At 39.5% G+C, this 19,568-nt stretch overlaps 1 protein-coding gene across 1 annotated transcript; it reads left to right on the top strand.

Moving 5' to 3' along the window:
- Positions 1-4,459: 4,459 nt before the first annotated feature.
- Positions 4,460-14,659, top strand: LOC139468716 (40-kDa huntingtin-associated protein-like). Its single transcript, XM_071250839.1, has 12 exons — positions 4,460-4,529; positions 4,738-4,784; positions 6,261-6,333; positions 7,014-7,173; positions 7,667-7,735; positions 10,451-10,513; positions 11,076-11,133; positions 11,676-11,738; positions 12,461-12,552; positions 13,607-13,688; positions 13,925-13,971; positions 14,455-14,659. Exons 1-12 carry the CDS (start codon positions 4,471-4,473, stop codon positions 14,590-14,592), a joined length of 951 nt encoding a protein of 316 aa, XP_071106940.1. The 5' UTR covers positions 4,460-4,470; the 3' UTR covers positions 14,593-14,659.
- Positions 14,660-19,568: the final 4,909 nt, after the last annotated feature.

Genomic DNA, 19,568 nt, shown 5'->3' with positions numbered 1-19,568 from the left:
TTGAGAATGTTATTTTTAGTCTCATAAAGAATCAAATATCATCACCTGCAGGTGAGCTACAGAACCTGATGGCCTGACTGTAGTAGACATTACGGGATGGTGTTAGTCATGCAGCTTGTGTTGTCTTCTTTTTAGGCAGTAGAATATGTGTAGATCTTGGCGAACATGTCTACATTTTGTGATTATTACAGTTCTGAGTGATATTAACTTCAGTTTTCATAGCTAGGGAACACTTGCCTCAGCAGGGTCTTCTGATTCACTGTACTGCTGTTAAGTATGTCAGTCATTGAGGGTTGTATGTACGGAGTATCATGTGGGGACAGGTCACACTGGATGTTTGATGGGGTGACTACGTAGCAGACCTGAGGCCCCACTCATCTAAAGGCGAGTCCGGTGTTTGACTGCTGCTGGTAATCATGTCTGTGTCTGTGTATGTTACATAAACTCATCAGATGTACTGTAAATCTTGAAATAAATGCAGGCGTGAATTAAATGCGAAAAATGTGAGTGGTCTTTGCTCGCATTGATTAAACATCGCATTTGAATATATCTCAAAATGACTCAATATTATCAACAATAAATAAGACAGCCTTACTACACATTTTGGATAGCAGAAATACCAACTTGGACATAAAAACTCTGTATAATCCACATCACATGGATTAAGGTAAGGAGTAGCATTCACATTGAGTTGCATTTTTGGCTAGGGGCCAGCAGTCACATTCATTTGGAGACACATTCATTTCAAGAATTTACAGTATTTGTTCTCAAAATAGCCAAAGGACAAACTAGTAGTCAATGGTGATACTCAGATGCTGAGACACAACCAGGGCTTATTGACCACGCAGTCCTTGCCCTGCATGCATCATCACTCGGTGTTAAGGGGGAGTTATGACAATCATCAAGCCGTTATAAAGCTTCGTTGTTATGGGTAAACGTCTACACCCTGAAATACTGTGTGTTTTTCTTCCACATTAAGCTGACACGCCTTGATGTGTACTACTCCAAACAAGTTAAAGAACACCCAATTCTTTCATATTACTGTAGTTAATCTTGGTCTCGCTAATCATGGCATGGCAGATTACCTAACTGTAGTAATATGAAAGAATTTAACTTCTTTTGAGTATTTAACATGAAATACTGTTTAGAGCAGTATTACACTGAGCAACTATTGCTTGACTCCCACATTGAAACTACAATTGTGTGAAAATGTATTAATGTTGATATGATGGCTTTTTTTAAGCCAAAATGATGTGTAGAGACATTCTGACAAATGTATTTTCCTCTTGTGATGCTCTATTGCCAACATCCATCCATCGCGGACCACTGTGAATACAATCGTGCCTATATTTTATCACTGTTATATATTTATTTACAGATGTATATATATATATATATATATATAGATATATATATGAACACCCAGTGTATTATATGAAATGGTTAATGCCAATATTGAGAGAGTTTGATTGAGTGATTGATTAACCGAACATGAAATTTTATTTCACTTTGATCATCAATACCAAATATTAGTATGTGTAGCTTCCTGTGCTTGGCTGAGACTTGAGTACCAAGTACAATGGAATCTCTCCGAACCGGACTTATTATAGCTTCCATCAAAACCAGAGCAATTTCACAAAAGTTTATTATCAAACAGGTTACAGTTAACCTTATTTATTCCTAATTGAGACCACCCAATATATGTTAAGCATTATACACTCCTACTTTTCACAAAACTCTGATCTTACATCAAACATAGCTGCCTTGGTGGCCATATTGAAAATATCATTTTTGCCTGTTTCTCAGCCATTCCTTCATGTATCATTATGAAATTTGAAATGCTGCAAGTATTTTGTAGGCAGCATATCATAAAATATGTTTTGGGGCATATTTTGATATTTCATTATAGCAAACTATAACCTCTGACTTTCATGTATCCGTTTCTCGAGTGTTTCGGCAATTTGACATCCCCCCTGAAACTACAAGGCCTCTGGTGCTGCAATCCTTCAAAATCATCTCAGCTATAATGTCTCTAATACTTGCTCACAGAATTCCGATCTATGTGGCTCTATGTTTACACAAACAAAATTGTTGGTGTGTTGGCTGATGCACAGAGGACAGTAGAGGTTTTGTCTCACTTATATAACATTTACCAGGGCTGGTCAAAACGTTCTAAGCCTGACTAACTTTCAACTATGAGCCTTAACAAAGTGAACTAGTCAGTGTAGTACATTGTTTGAGTCGTTCATTGCAAGCGCATTTGGTCTGTTGAGCCTGTTTGTATAGTAGATGTTTTTCCTATCACAGCTTACAAAAGTATCTGTAACAGACATATAATATTCACAAAAACAGTCTCAAAATATCAATAGTTTCCAAGTGCAATATCATCCATTCATCCTTGCTGGCCGAGCGGTAAAGTCAGTGGTTTGACCATCAGATGTTTCAGAGTTTGTATCCCAGGTGGGTAAACTGACATATCCACCCTTCATTTGTCGGTGAAAAGGAGAGGATTTCGCATAATAAGTTGACAGTTTAAATAAAAGAAGTCATAAGTATTTAGGATGTACAGTAAAGTACGGTTATAACGAACTCAAAAGGACTACTAATTTTAGTTCGTTATAACCGTAGTTCGCTATAAGCATATATACAGCATAACTACAGCAAATAGTCGGGACCAAAGAATGATCGTCAGTTCGTTATAAGCGTGTTCGTTATAACCGTAGTTTACTGTAAGTTGAATTGTCCATGGTTCGCAACAGTTGATGTTTGAACATAGTGCACAGTCTACAGAATCAGATGAAACCTATTTAGTTGTCAGAGTAGACCTGGGAGTTCTATTGATTTAATAACTTTAGCCCATCAGTGTCTGTAATGTGTTCTGTGAAAACTGTTCTGAATGAGGGTGCACAGATTACATGGTTAAACGATGTTTACTCCTGCAAATTATGTCTGGAATTAGGAGTGTAAAAGTCTTCAGGCCGGAGACATACATTGATTCCTTGTACCGCTTAGTTTACAATATTTTTGATGCTCTAATGAATGAATTCACAGCAGTACCCTTTTGAGGATATTTAAAAACACATAACTTATACAGCCAAGTCAATTTATATTTTTGGCCAGCAGATTCAGATGTTAGTTTTAATAAAAAAATAAGGGATGTTACTCTTGCTGGAATGTGACTATTAAGTATACTTAACTGGAAGTTAAGTTTGGTTCAGAGGATTCCACTGTATGGGTTTATTTTTGTCTCTTTTTGTATACACTGTGGTGTATAATTACATGTAATGAATAATTCTGAATTATGTATTTGATCTTGTAAATTTCTTTTACAAAAATTATGAAAAATAACATGTTGCAATGGGCAAACATTTGAATAGTGTACAATATTTGTTGCTTTTATTTTTTTAGTATAGTTTAAGAACAGCTATATTTTATTACACTTTTGCTTGGATTAGCTTCTTTTAAATTGTTAATTGCCGATATTAACTTAGAGAAGTGATGCCATTTGTATTTTTCAATATTTGATGTTGCATAATGATATTTATGCTGTAGAGGATCTAAATGTTGTATGAATTGTATTTACATGAATTTGATTAAATGAATTATCTGTTTTGAAGTACTGTCCATCTGATGAAATATGTTGAATATTGTTTATTTAGAATTGATTCTTATTGATATAATTTCATCGCAGCCTTATCATCTAGATGTGAATGTTCATGAATGTGTTTTTCACTAAGAATAAACATGTATTTACTCAATCATTGTTTGTACTTTTTTATTAATGCAGTTTCCACTGGAGAAGATATGACAGTTTTTTTCCAGGTTTTAAAGGCACGTTCAGCTAATGGTTTAGATGAATAACTGCACGTACGGTTAAACCTACACATCAAAGTTGATTCTGAGAAATTTGAAGATAGACTTTCCAGTATGGATGGAGTGAATTGGCAGATATATACACCACAGTAGCCTACAAATACATTTTTCAGATCAACAGTCACTGTTTCACGACTTATCAGATCACTCACGACCAGAAGGGAAAAACACTTGTTTCCCAGAAAAAAAAAGTGTTTTGCAAATACTGGTAAGACGTCCGCCGGTATTCCCCTACAAAATATATATAGTTGGAAGAAAAACGATATATGTGAAGATATATAACTTTTGGAGAAGGGACACGGGCGGAAGTCTTTCCCAAATACTCTACATAGGCCATTTTGGGCTGTCTCGAAAATAATGTTAGATAATAATTGTTTATAAAATTCAAGAATCTAAAAATAATGAATAGAATATGCGGCCACAATATTTTTGGCTTCCTGCATGCAGCATCCGATTCGTGGATTGTTGAGATAAAATATTTTCCATATCTTCTCAATCGCAGCAAATAGTCTTGTGAGTTGGTCGGGAAAGTGGGCGTGGCTTTGCGTCGCTTTACTTTGAGTTACTTCCCTTGGTCTGCTTCCGGTTTATGTCAACATGGACAAGGATAACGATGTTCTCAGTAAATATCGCGCTGTCACCAACAAGTTGAGAAAGTATGTTTGACAAACAGAGGACCGTTTTAGTCCGCGATTGAGTTTTGAATCTGGATATTGTGGTTAAGGTTTGGGCTGTTCACAGCGGTAAACGTTAATAATATATTTTCTGGAATCAATTCTTTAACAAGTGCTTGTATGTTCGTTACATATGCCTGTAAAGGTCCTAAGCATACGCGCATCATCTATGAAATTTCCTCTCTTGCAGGAGGTTTCTCAAGAAACCAAATGTATCCGAGGGCAGTGAGCAGTTTGGTAAGCATCTCGTCTTTCTCTCTATCTACAAGTGTTTTGTAGTCAAATGAGTGACAGTGATAGGTTCAGAGTAGATCTAGATGTTTGCTTTGCAATTTAGAGTGTTAACATGGTAAATGAGGAATGATCGTATGTTTTTCGTTCAGCTTCCTAGACGATTGCGTAATGTTGCCTTCTGATGAGTAAAAAGAAAATCTCTATTAGATCTACTATTGTTTCAGCTTTGACTATAGGTACATGGGAATGTAGCATAATCATGATAATATATTCCTGAATAGATTACTTGTTTAAAGTTTAAGAATTAAGAAGGTGTGTTATGGAAGTCAGAAATGGTGACGTCACCAAAAGTATTGACGTTGACTATGGAACTGTAGATGGTTTTTGTTTTTGGTTGTTTTTTTCTTTTATTGTTTTTAAAAAGAAGTACCTGTTACATAAAACCATTATGTATATATATATATGGGTCCAGTGTTTCAGTAATATCACTATCCTGCTTCAGGGGCCTGTGTGCATGTGCTTATTCAGATTTCGGAATTTGCTTAGCTTCAGCAGATGATTTTGGAGCCCACACATTTTGCTAGCTATGTTTAGCTTGGTCCCTTAAGCACATTTACTCATGTGTCTTTGTCAACAGGGTAAAACCTCTTTGAATATGGTTTTGTAAACAGATGTCATTTGGTGATCATGGCAATCTGAACGAATGAATATTTTGTTATTAATGTCTTTTTTTAGTTAAATGATTGATTTGTCATGTTTTTGTCATGCAGTACTTTTGAACTGCACATATTGCATGTATTTGTGCCTTGTTAACTGAAACTCAATTAGGGGGACTAATCAGTTGTTCATTTCCAGTCAAGATGTGGATGTTGTAATTAGTGCCTTGTACATGTTGTATGGGACTTGGGACATTGTCAGTGTTCTGTAATTATGGACAATTCTAAATGTGAGATTGATATACAGAATCAAATTTGATTTGGAAGACAAAGTGGGATTTGAATGACAAATCAAACTTGCTAGGGCTGTCAATTGGCCTGAGTGTACCTTGTAACAAAGTTGAGGTGAGGTGAAATGGGCTTTAACGTCGCGTCCAAGATTATTGCACTTACATAGCGATGTGCATGCACATGTGTGTGTGGCTGCTTGTGCTAGTCTGGACTGATGCCGATTTATAGTACCCCATACCCCTCTCAGACACTTTATACTGACCAGTCCTTGTTTTAGCCCCTTCATGCAGAGCGCTAGACAAGTACCATCTTTTAACATCTTTTGGTATGACATGGCCAGGGATCGAACCCTGTACATTCCTCTTTCCAGATGCTCTACCACTAGACCACAAAGGCGGTCCCTTATCTGGGATATTACCTAATATCAACACTTGTTATATTTTCGATGGTCCAAGGACTTCAAGTTGATAATGTTTCACCAAACTAGTACTTAGTAGTATCCCTCTATTGACCATGGATGTTTACATTGCAGCGAGTCTAGCCAAGTCCTTGCAGCAGCAAGAGTGTCCTCAGTATGCAGGCTTCTGTTGTTTAGCTCAGGCCAGGTAAGAGAAGCTATGCCACTGGTACCTGAACACAATCCCAAACTGAAATGTTAGATGATCAGCTATATATACTACTCAAAAGAGTGAGTGAGTCAGTGAGTGAGTTGGGTTTAACACCGCTTTTAACAGTATTCCAGTTAACAGCGGCGTGTCAGCTTAATGTGGGAGGAAAGCCCGAAGTGATGCAGGTCTCAGATGTTTACAACTTCTGAGAAACCCACAAGCATGGGTTTGGTACTGACAAACCTAGAAACATAATCGGCGAACCGGGATTCGAAACCACAATCATAGGTTTCTGGCGTGCTCAAGGGATGCAACTCTGCATAGCGAATCGTGGCGCCTTAGACAAGTGGGCCACCCTTGCCCCCACTACTCAAAAGATATAACTATAGGTAATCTGTTATGTACATGAGAGATTAACTTAAGTCACAGGAAAGAAAGGGGTGTTCTATAACTTCTTTGAGTAGTATATTTATTAACATTGAGGAGGGAGGATTGTATATTCTTTCAGGCAAAATATGACCAAATCTTAAATACTATGATCATACCTTTAATGTGATATTATTGTAGTAACAAGATATTATTTGTATGCATCATATCTTCTTTTTTGGAGCAACAACACAAGGTAAAAGTTTGTTTAATTCCAATGTGTCCTATGAACTGTTGCCATGGCTACCTAGGTGTGAGCACACGCTGGCTAATGCTCCGGGGGAGGCCCAGGCTCTCACACAAGCAGCAAGGTCGTTCCTGGAAGCTGAACTCTTCAACAGGTCGCTCAAGTATCCTGGGTTTGAGGAGCATCTCACAGCTGCTATCAACTGCTATGGGCACGCCATCAGGGTAAGCAGATGAAATACAGTCAACTACGCTTATAACAAACTCAAAGAGACCACTAATTTAGTTTGTAGTAACTGTAGTTCATTATTAGCATATATACAGCATATATACAACAATATATAAGTATGAACTTTTTACCCAGTATGATCAAAATAGGATAACTATATTATTAATGCCAGTTGTTGTTCTTTCTCGAGAATACAGTGCATGACTGTACATTGCCCAGTGATACTGCTGGTTCCTGTCTGAGTCACTTTACACAAACGTGTTTAGGTATTACAGTGTATTATTTGGCATGGGACATAAAAAGAGGCTTTTGCCATACCCGGTAATCCTTCAATAGTTCTTTTTTGCATTTTGGTCTAATAATTTGGTCTAAGGTTATAATGGGGGTAGGGTACATTTTGGTTTACACATTGTTAGTGGCCCTTTCAGGGGTAGTAGTGATGCTGCTGCAGGCTTGGTTCAATGCTGTTGGTCCACTGACTATTTGCAGGTGCACATTGAAAACAAACAGGTGGCACTGGCAGCATCTCTGTGTCTGGAGCTGGGGAATGTGCTGATGGTAATACACTGTACACACACAACCGGCTTGTCATCTACATGATACACACACAACCAGCTTGTCATCTACATGATACACACACATCCGGCTTGTCATCTATATGATACACACACAACCAGCTTATCATCTACATGATACACACACAACCGGCTTGTCATCTACATGGTACACACACAACTGGCTTGTCATCTATGTGATACACACACAACCAGCTTGTCATCTATGTGATACACACACAACCGGCTTGTCATCTACATGATACACACACAACCGGCTTGTCATCTACGTGATACACACACAACCGGCTTGTCATCTACGTGATACACACACAACTGGCTTGTCATCTATGTGATACACACACAGCCGGCTTGTCATCTACATGATACACACACAACCGGCTTGTCATCTACATGATACACACACAACCGGCTTGTCATCTACATGATACACACACTACCGGCTTGTCATCTATGTGATACACACACAACCGGCTTGTCATCTACATGATACACACACAACCGGCTTGTCATCTACATGATACACACACAACCAGCTTGTCATCTACATGATACACACACAACCGGCTTGTCATCTACGTGATACACACACAACCGGCTTGTCATCTACATTATACACACACAACCAGCTTGTCATCTACGTGATACACACACAACCGGCTTGTCATCTACATGATACACATACAACCGGCTTGTCATCTACGTGATACACACACAACCGGCTTATCATCTACATGATACACACACAACCAGCTTATCATCTACATGATACACACACAACCGGCTTGTCATCTACGTGATACACACACAACTGGCTTATCATCTACATGATACACACACAACCAGCTTGTCATCTACATGATACACACACAACCAGCTTGTCATCTACATGATACACACACAACCGGCTTGTCATCTACATGATACACACACAACCAGCTTGTCATCTACATGATACACACACAACCAGCTTATCATCTATGTGATACACACACAACCAGCTTATCATCTACGTGATACACACACAACCGGCTTGTCATCTACATGATACACACACCACCGACTTGTCATCTACATGATACACACACAACTGGCTTGTCATCTACGTGATACACACACAACCGGCTTATCATCTACGTGATACACACACAACCGGCTTATCATCTACGTGATACACACACAACCGGCTTATCATCTACGTGATACACACACAACCGGCTTGTCATCTATGTGATACACACACAACCGGCTTGTCATCTATGTGATACACACACAACCGGCTTGTCATCTACATGATACACACACAACCGGCTTATCATCTACATGATACACACACAACCGGCTTATCATCTACGTGATACACACACAACCGGCTTATCATCTACGTGATACACACACAACTGGCTTATCATCTAAGTTATACACACACAACCGGCCTATCATCTAAATGATTATGTGCAGAACAAACCTGTCTATTTCATTAAAAAATCATGATTTTAGTCACAAGTAACATTATTTAAATTGGTTTTGATACATGATTTGTGATACTGTATATATTGTAATTAGTGCGCCGGGCACATACAAAATGGACAAAGGCGCTTATCAAGTTAAATTTCTTGTCAGAGACCGACCATTAGAAACAGAGTTTGATAATAATAATTAGGCAGTTACATACCCCTTTTAAACTGCTGCCTTTTCTGTAAAGAGACCTGTAATGTACACAAGAAAGAAATCTCCAATTAGCATGCTTAGTACAAGATGTTCATAAAGATTGATTACATAATGGTCTAGAAGTCGGTCAGGGGCACTTAATTCAGCAGGCCCTTAATACGGCGAATGTGGTATATTTATTTTCAGGAACTTTGTTGTCATTGAATGTAGAGTAAGAATATTGTTTTTACTGGACAGATGTATATTGCCTTTTTGATGAGTCACTCACTTATATACATACTGAACACATCACACACATGATGTAAAGCTGAGGAACACATCACATACATGATGTAAAGCTGAGGAATACATCACACACATGATGTAAAGCTGAGGAATACATCACATACACGATGTAAAGCTGAGGAACACATCACACACATGATGTAAAGCTGAGGAATACATCACATACATGATGTAAAGCTGAGGAACACATCACATACATGATGTAAAGCTAAGGAACACATCACACACATGATGTAAAGCTGAGGAACACATCACACACATGATGTAAAGCTGAGGAACACATCACACACATGATGTAAAGCTGAGGAATACATCACATACATGATGTAAAGCTGAGGAATACATCACATACATGATGTAAAGCTGAGGAACGCATCACACACATGATGTAAAGCTGAGGAATACATCACATACATGATGTAAAGCTGAGGAACACATCACATACATGATGTAAAGCTGAGGAACACATCACACACATGATGTAAAGCTGAGGAACACATCACACACATGATGTAAAGCTGAGGAACACATCACACACATGATGTAAAGCTGAGGAACACATCACATACGCGATGTAAAGCTGAGGAAGATAATTCTACAGATCAGCTTGTAGGTGATATGTGATAGTCCTTACTTCAACACATATTATCTTCAATTCACTGAACATACACTGACATGTTTTCATATCACGTATATTGCTGATACTGTGTTTTTTTATAAATCACTGTGTAATCTTATTCAGAAATTGAACAAGCAAGTCGAAGCGATGGGCCACTTCCAAAGAGCGGCAGAGCTGCAATCACAGGTACGACTCGATCACTTGTACATTACAAGCAATAACTCACAAGCAGAATAGGTCCTCGTTTAATTGTTGCCGGAGCCAGTGATCCAAAAGTGAACCCATATATCTGAATAAGTGAGGCTTGGTTATACACAAGAAAGACGGGCATTATTTTTGTCTGATCGGTCAACCTCTCTGTTAATATATCCCTATCCCTGAGTATCACAAAATGAAACTTGAAATATATTAATGAACATCATTTTGTCATGTCCAAGTATTTAGTCATGTGATTTTAACATATATTCTATGTAATTTTTAATGAACAATGTAGTTTTTTTTCGCAATTGTATTCTACACCAGAGGAGGCTTCTATCAAAAGTATAAAACTGTCTTTGTCTTTTAAGACAAATTGTCTGGCACAGCACATGCTCACAACACAAGTTTAATATCCCGGAATATAGGTGAGCTTCTGTACCTCTGTTGATGTAAGGCATATGTACTGAACACAGCAGAAACGTCCCACTGATCGGCTGTTTATTGTTACCACAAGGGTGTTATTATGATGTGTATCATGTATTGTTTACAGAGTCCCTTGGACTGTCTGGATGCCTTGGAGATGGTCGCCATTGCCAAGATTGACACAAGTAACAAAAACTAATGTATATTTTTAACAATGTAAAAATATCTTACTTTTTAAAAAGTTGACCAAAATGAGTCTTTATCATAAAATATATGTCTTTAAAGGGAGAAATTATTCCAATGGGTTTGTTTCATACTGCCAGAAGTTCCTTAGACCTGTATACCCTTGAAAGCTTCCTAATCCTAGGTACGAAAACCTTGCCTTATACATCGCGATATACAATAGTTATACAACCATCAAAAGTCTTGGTATTCACATGGTGCCATCACTATGTTTCTATGTGTTGTACTGTCTTGGTATTCACAAGGTGCCATCACTATGTTTCTATGTGTTGTACTGTCTTGGTATTCATAAGGTGCCATCACTATGTTTCTATGTGTTGTACTGTCTTGGTATTCACAAGGTGCCATCACTATGTTTCTATGTGTTGTACTGTCTTGGTATTCACATGGTGCCATCACTATGTTTCTATGTGTTGTACTGTCTTGGTATTCACAAGGTGCCATCACTATGTTTCTATGTGTTGTACTGTCTTGATCTCAACAGAAGACTATGAAGGATCCCTGGCTGTCCTCACTGAAATGGCGTATCTGGCTCAAGAGAGGGGAGGTAGGTTGGAATGGGTAGAGTAGATATCCACATGATTTCACATTGCATTTAGGATGTTCGTTGTGATATAGACTTTCTGCAAGGCTCAATGCATTTATTTCTACCTCAGCTCACCTAGTATTAAAGGTGCATGATCGGGTAGTAAGCCTCACTGACTTGGTTGATGCATGTCATCGTATCCAAACTGCGTAGAGCGATGCTCATGATGTCAGTCACTAGACTGTCTGGTCCAGGCTTGATTGTTTAGAGACCGCGCTCATATAGCTGGAATATTGCTGAGTGTGGCGTTAAACAACAAACAAACAAGTATTGAAAGGAGACTTGGGTCATGCCAGTATAGTCTGCTCGTTCAAACTGTATGATGTATTTCAGTTTACCAGTGAAAGATTTCCAAGTTTAATTGCTCAAGTTTTGGGTAACCTATTCTGATTATAAGGACGTCCAGTGTCAAAATCCAACTGTCCATGACGACATCAAACTACAAGGAAACCTCATTTAAATAAAGTCCCCATGAAGCTAACCATAGTTGCAGACACGTCCAGATCTGGTTTTGTCGGGAACACAAACTTGCCTGATGTGCTGAGTTAATGGTGATCATTACGTCAACATGTTGATGTGGTTATATTGTCATGTCCCAGACGTATTGGAGCTGACAGAAGGCATGACCTGTGAGGCTGACAGTTTCCCCCCTGCCTTACGGTGTTCAATATCTGTGGTTGCAGGGTCCTCCGCAACAGGGAAGCCGATTGGAGCCTATTGTGACATCCTGTCCCGGTGCGAGGTGACTCGGGTGCTGCTTCTTATGCTGTTGCAGGTACTTGTGAAATAGGCTGTAATATGTTCTTTGTTTGTTGAATGCATAATATTCCAGCTATATGACGGGGGTCTGTAAATAATCAAGTATGGACCAGACAATCCAGGGATTCACATCATGAGGATTGATCCACACAGTTGGGATACAATGACATGCATCAACCAAGTCAGACAGTCTGGTCACCTGATCTCGTTAGTTGCCTTTTACAACAAGCATGGATTGCTGATGACCAATTCTCACCTTTATCGTCAAGGGTTGTCCTGTGTAGGTGGTCGAAGGTGCCACAGATTTCTTGATTGTAGGCGGAAACAGCCAGCTCCATGCATGACATAGTTCTGGGTGTTTTCGGGCGTGCTGTTTTTATGTTGTTGGGATATTGACCATAAGAAGCAAGTTGCACACTGCCATAGCAGGCTAAGTATGTGACATACAAAATACTAAGATTCCTGTATTATAACCCAATTTACGAAAATCATGAGAGAGACATTTCAAAGGGTTAATACATGTTATGCTATGTATATATATTTGTACATGTTTCGTTAGTTTGTCATACAGACCTTGAAACAAATACATCAAAAGCAATCCATACAAGTCTATAATGTTTGGCAAGTCTAGATTACTGCAGTCTCAGGGTCTTTACAAATCTGCTGAATTCACAAGTGAGCACAGAGCTTGTAATCATCAGTCAATCTCTGGCTGTCATTAGTGTTTAGTATTAGCACATGGTGAGCCTTCCCCACCACTCCCCAAGACCCCACACTGAGCCCGGCCCTGCCCTGCCCTGCCCTGCCCTGCCCTGCCCTGCCCTGCCCTGGTGGGGGCAATACATATTCCTGTTACACACACTTTCAGTGACATGTCAGTGATGGGTGATAAGAATGTTTACACATGTTGTGAAATTCCTAGCAATTATAGCTGCAGATTTGTTTAGAGAATCCCCAGGCTCCTTTTTGTTATATTTTTTAAAGATAATTTAACAACTGTTTTTTTTCTGTTAAATATGTTCATTTCAGAGACTAGATGTAGTTTGATGTTTTGTGTATGTTAATTTCAGCCCACTCCCCAAAGAATCCGCCCTGAGCATGCTCAGACTTTAGAGAAGTATGCATGGGAAACAACAGAAGACAACTTTACAGGTAAGTCAGCAGGAACGAGAAACAAGTGAGGCTTGTCAACAACTAGAACATGGCAACAAGTTGAGTAAACTTCAAACCTGTTCATTTAACATCATGGAAAGGTTGTTTCAATGTGAAAAATGTATAAATTGTGTGGGACTGTTTGATGATACACTGAAATGGTAGTGAATGATTGACCTACATCCCAAGTGCAATGCCCTTCTAGGTGTTTAACTGCAGTATCATCATCTTTACAGTGCAATACCTGGGCGAGGACTTGTTTCTTCTTCTACAATCAGTTGTGGTAAGTCAGTAGCTTTGCAACATTTTAGAACAAAATGCTCCTACAGGATTTTGGGAACACTGTGAAGAAAACAAGAATTTGGGAGGGTCTTGGGAGGTCTCAAACAGATTGCTATGCAGAGTTGTCTCCCTTAACCATCCCAAGATCCCTGATTGTAGGTTCGACTCCCAGCTTTGGCGTTAAGTAATCCGTTGTCTGTCAGCACCATCCTGTACTCATGGGTGGCAGCAAGTCTTAAGTGTCAAGTCATCACATAACTGCAGTATTGTTCAGTGTCGCATAAAATACAACTCTCTCACTTAAGCAAGTTAATAGCTGTATCATCAGGTGATGGATTAGGTTGTCTGTCTAATGTGCAAGTGTAACTAACCTGGCAGTATTTCATTCTGAAAACGTTTGTGAAGTTTTAACACTAACTTATTCTGAAACATGAGAAATGTGTTCTCTACCTAAAGAAATATTAAATTGACTGTTAATTTACAGATGGCTTGTCAGTCACATGACCTGGGATGCCTTCAGGCACTCCAGACAGATCTGTGGCCGTACCTCAACACAGAGCAGAACCAGATCCTCCATCTTGTTATCCAGGAACTCTCTCACCCAGCCGGGGAAGGTGTTTAATGTGCCACCTGCTTCCCTGAACACAGCCTCCATCTTGTCTCACCAAGCTGGAGAAGGTGTTTAATGTGCCACCTGCTTCCCTGAACACAGCCTCCATCTTGTCTCACCCAGCCGGGGAAGGTGTTTAATGTGCCACCTGCTTCCCTGAACACAGCCTCCATCTTGTCTCATCCAGCCGGGGAAAGTGTTTGATATGTCGCCCTCGCCCTCGCCTTCATCTTGTCACATCTGTGATTGGAAGGCTTTTAATGTGACATTAAAGAAAGGGGAAGAAAAACACTTCATGGCTTCCATTACCAGATGGCAAACAGGATGTGTTTAGACACACGGCAATGATTCCCACTGCCCAAGTCTTCAGTCAGTAATTTCCAGACTCATGTGACCGCAGTTTGATTGTAAGTTGACTGATGACATCACAAGTTGAGCAGACTATTCCAACCAGACCAAAACTCAATAGCTAGTCAACATGAAGTAGCCATACAGGCAAACATATCCAAGGCAGCAGTGAAAACCACCAGAGTAGTGTTGGTGACACTTTCCTTCACATCTTTGTCATGGCAAAGGATGCATAATGGAGAGAGGAGTGGGATTTATTATACATTTCAGTGTGAAAGACTGCAGGGACATAACACTTTGACGGAACTATTGTCATACAAGAGTAACCTCCCCTGAAATTGTTTCCCTTTGTCATAAGTGTCTTGCCCGTACACAAACTGTATTCCAGCCACAAGGCTCCGTTAACGGAGGGTGCCTAGAATGGGCGGCACACATTGTAGCCAAGTGGGGAGTTGGATCTGGGTCTTCAATCTGCTGAACCTCTTGGATACCACCGACTATGCTTGTTGTAAGAAGCGACTAACGGGATCTGGTGGTCAGGCTTGCTGACTGGTTGATGCATGTCATCGTATCGTATTCTACTAGGTAATGTTCCCATTTCTTTCTGACAATGTACCCATTCCTTCTGACTTTTATATGTTTGAATAAAGATAAAACTTCATGCAGTAAACTTCAGTGTCTGAATGACCAGATCGTTTTATGCATGTATCTAAATACATTTTACCAGGGCTACGATCAACCTTTTCCCTATCGGTCGGTTTGTACCTATCTCTTGATATCTACAGTGGGTACCTGGGTAGGGTCGGGTAATAGGGTGGTGGTTACCTGGGTATTATATTTGGACTGGTTCCAGCCCTAATTACTACGAAGTAGGCTGTGGCCAGCCAATGGGGCGTATATGATTGTTTTGTTGGCATCAGTTGCTGTATAAGGCTGCTGTCACGAATACACTAGCAGTTTGTACTGTGTTGTACTGTGTAAGTTGTGGCCAGCTCAGTTGTATGATGTACATGTCCTCTGATAAGTGGATGTATATATGGTATTGTCCAGTCTAGTTTCAGTTGGTGTATAATGTACATGTGTGTCAGTGGATATGGCGTAACAATAAACTAATACTTCGGACATTGGTGTCAGTTTACTATTTACTGTGTTCACGTCTCAATGAAAGCCACGCCTTGTAGTGATTACAATGTTTGTTGTGTTTCTGTTACTATTTCAGAACCTGAAACAAAAAACTCAGCACTCATTTGCCCAAAATTGATAGAAAACAGCTGTTCAGTTGAGCTGAGGTTATCTTGTGCTCTATCACGTGACTATCACTGCCTCTCAGAAATCCATGTGCAGCCTGACTTGCTCGTGGCGGGGTATAAGGGATTTATTCACCCACTGAGACATTTATATCCCCCCCCCCTCCAAGGCGGAATACAGAGTAGTTTATCTAGGTCATGTGGACCAATCAGATCTCATCATTCTGACAGGGAGGTATGATGAATGTCTGTTGTCCTGTACAACAAGGATATGTATCTTCCGATATTTCACCCTGGACTCACAATGAGCTGAAGGTCAAGAGAGCAGCTGCCATGACCTGCCAGTCCATCAAGCCCCAAGGGTCCACTGCTAACATCTTCTCCTCTCACTGATTAAGCTGCCATGTTTCCTCCAAGAAAGAGGTAGCCATATTAAAAATGTCATATAGCCTACAAGTCTTAAATTTCACTGGGGAACTTGATACAGGAACATAATGAATGACTGTATCACCGCAGTGTCTTATTACCGGCATGTAGCAACTGCATGTATCATAGTACTGGCATGTATCTTAGTACCGGCATGTATCATAGTACCGGCATGTATCATAGTACTGGCATGTATCATAGTACTAGCATGTATCTTAGTACCGACATGTATCATAGTACTGGCATGTATCTTAGTACCGGCATGTATCATAGTACCGGCATGTATCATAGTACTGGCATGTATCATAGTACCGGCATGTATCTTAGTACCGGCATGTATCTTAGTACCGGCATGTATCAAAGGCTATCATTGACACATGATCTTAGCACCATCCAGATGTAGGTTCCCAGAACCACTTAGATATTTCAGAAGAAACAAGACCCCCTCTTTAAGTTTGATGTCTTTTATTTCATTCAATGTGTATCGCAAAGAGAAAGGTATATATATGACATATAGTTATTAACATTATGAAATTCAAATGTAAAATGAAATATTTGATTTGGGTGAAGGTCCACTGACATGGGTCATTTACAAGCCATTAAGCAGCGATCAAAGGTCACCCATGTGTGACAAACTTAAAATTCTTTTAAGTTTAATATTAACTGTAAAAAATATTACATGACATTTCAATTCATAAGTTAAATGCAGTCTGCGACTTTTAGCCACAAGTCTGTAGCCCGAGTCTAGTAAAGGTCTGTTTCAGTGAGCTCAGCTACTAATAGTCCATATAATAACACTTAATTCTACTGAAAATGATGCCAGAGGCCATTTTCGGGCTACTAGACACTGAAGTCTGGGGCACGGATTGTACCTGTAAGTAGAATCTTGAGATGCACTGTTCAGACGTACATAGAATATTATGTATGTGTACTTTACAATAAAACCATGCATGCTAGCACCTCCTTTTCCAGATACATATTATGTCAACCATACTTTGACCTGTTTAGTCTAAGGCATTACATTTCTGAAAAATATGAGTCTTTGTTTGGCAAGATGTACAAGGAGGGAATCGTGGAGAAATGGAATTAAAAAATCCAATATATCCGAGGAGAAAAATGTCGAGCACTGCTTAAGGACAACATTCCACTTTTCAAAGATTGCTACATGACAGGTTGAGGACACATGGCAGTCTACTATCACCTGGATATATTGGTACTGGACCCAGAACTCTATAGCTCAACCTTGACGTCTCAATGTACAAATACTCTACCTTCCTGAAATATTTCACATTTTCCAGAGAAAATAATTTCAGCACAGTGAGTGAGTGAGTATGATTTTACGGCGCTTTTAGGAATATTCCAGCAATATCACAGCAGGAGACACCAGAAATGGGCTTCACACATTGCACCCAGGTGGGTTTTCCGCGTAACAAGCAAACGCTTTAACCACAAGGCTACCCCACTGCCCCTGATGTCAGCACACTTGAGGAAATGGCGTGTCTGCAGTATCGGGATATAAATGTCTTTCTCATGTTCATATCTCTGTGCAATAAATGAATCATCTGCAACAGTGTCTATTGTATCGATGCCTACAAGTGTAATTCAATGAATTGACAGATATGACAGTGAAAGAAACAAAAAGCACCGCTCAGGTTGGCAGAGCTCTGGTCTGCTACTAACACTCACATACACATGCAAATCCAAAGTGCAGATTTGTTTGACACTGGACTGAACAATAAAGACAAATAACACTGCACACTACCCACCAAACTCCACAATAAGCATTTATTATTGACGTTTTGTATATTCAAGCAAACTCTCAGCACCTGCTGAGAGAGCAATATTCCAGCTGTATGATGGCAGAGTGTAAACATGCACAGAAGGGCACACTGGTGTGGTACATTTGTCGTCACTGGGGGTGGTGGGGTAGCCCAGTGGTCAAAGCGTTCGCCCGTCACACCGAAGCCCCGGGTTTGATTCCCCACATGGATACAGTGTGTGATTCCCATTCCTGGTGTCCCCTGCTGTGATATTGCAGGAATATTGCTTAGAAATAGTGGTGTAAAACCTTACTCACTCACATGTCATAAACTGGACCAAAAGGGACACTTCAAGTAAACGAGTGGCAACAATTTATCAAAGCGTTTGTAGTATCACCCCAAGGTAGTTCGTGACAAGCCATGACATCTTACTTACTGATCATACTATCTTACTGATAAAAGAGTAAATGTACACACTGTCTTGAAGCCACAGGAATTAAAACTTTTCTTCAGCATGCTTAGCAAGCACATACTAGAATGTCCCACAGCAAACCAGACTCTGACTCATCACACAGGCATAACGTCTATATATACAGGTACAGAAGTGAAAGTACTTGGTAGAACTATCACAATAACATGTATGTGACTTTCGTCCTAAAGTCATGGGGACCAGTCCATTTTCTGTTATCTGGGGAGGCTCTTCATCAGGAAGGGATATATAGTTGGACACAACCTGGGAGGAACCCCCAGTTCCAGGCCAACATCAAAACGACTTCATAGCAATATTACAATGTTCGATAATCAAATCAGCTAAATCAGCTTTCTTAAACATGACATGATATGATATTATGCAAAGTGTTCGCCTAGTCTAGTGTTAGTTGCAAATTGATATGAAGGATTATTATTTCAGAAGAGGAATGTAATAAAATATTACAGTTGAAATGTTGGATGATAGCCAAAAACTATTTCTTAAACTTGGACAATCTTCAAAACAGATAAACAGGATAAGTAAGTGCTGCATCTTTAGGTGTCTCTCTCAACATGATGACAGTAAAGTGTTTATCTAGTCTAATGTTACTTGCAGGAACCTGATACCAAGGATTATTATTTCAGGGAAAGATTGGAAGTAATGCTACTCAAGGAATCAAGACCAAGTTATCAAAGAATTTCGAAAAAGATTGAAGAATCCATTAAAATCCTTCACGAT

Source organism: Haliotis cracherodii, unplaced genomic scaffold, assembly GCF_022045235.1.
Source record: "Haliotis cracherodii isolate W230 unplaced genomic scaffold, xgHalCrac1.p SCAF_2, whole genome shotgun sequence".
Taxonomy (NCBI): domain Eukaryota; kingdom Metazoa; phylum Mollusca; class Gastropoda; order Lepetellida; family Haliotidae; genus Haliotis; species Haliotis cracherodii.
This window is presented reverse-complemented; position numbering and strand designations above follow the sequence as displayed.

What these genes read in the sequence shown, in the direction of transcription:
- LOC139468716 (XM_071250839.1), top strand. Translation starts at nt 4,471, where the DNA reads ATGGACAAGGATAACGATGTTCTCAGTAAATATCGCGCTGTCACCAAC. An exon ending in AGCTGGGGAATGTGCTGATG is followed by an intron (nt 7,736 to 10,450) that starts GTAATACACTGT and finishes AATCTTATTCAG; the next exon opens with AAATTGAACAAGCAAGTCGA. An exon ending in TCTGGCTCAAGAGAGGGGAG is followed by an intron (nt 11,739 to 12,460) that starts GTAGGTTGGAAT and finishes CTGTGGTTGCAG; the next exon opens with GGTCCTCCGCAACAGGGAAG.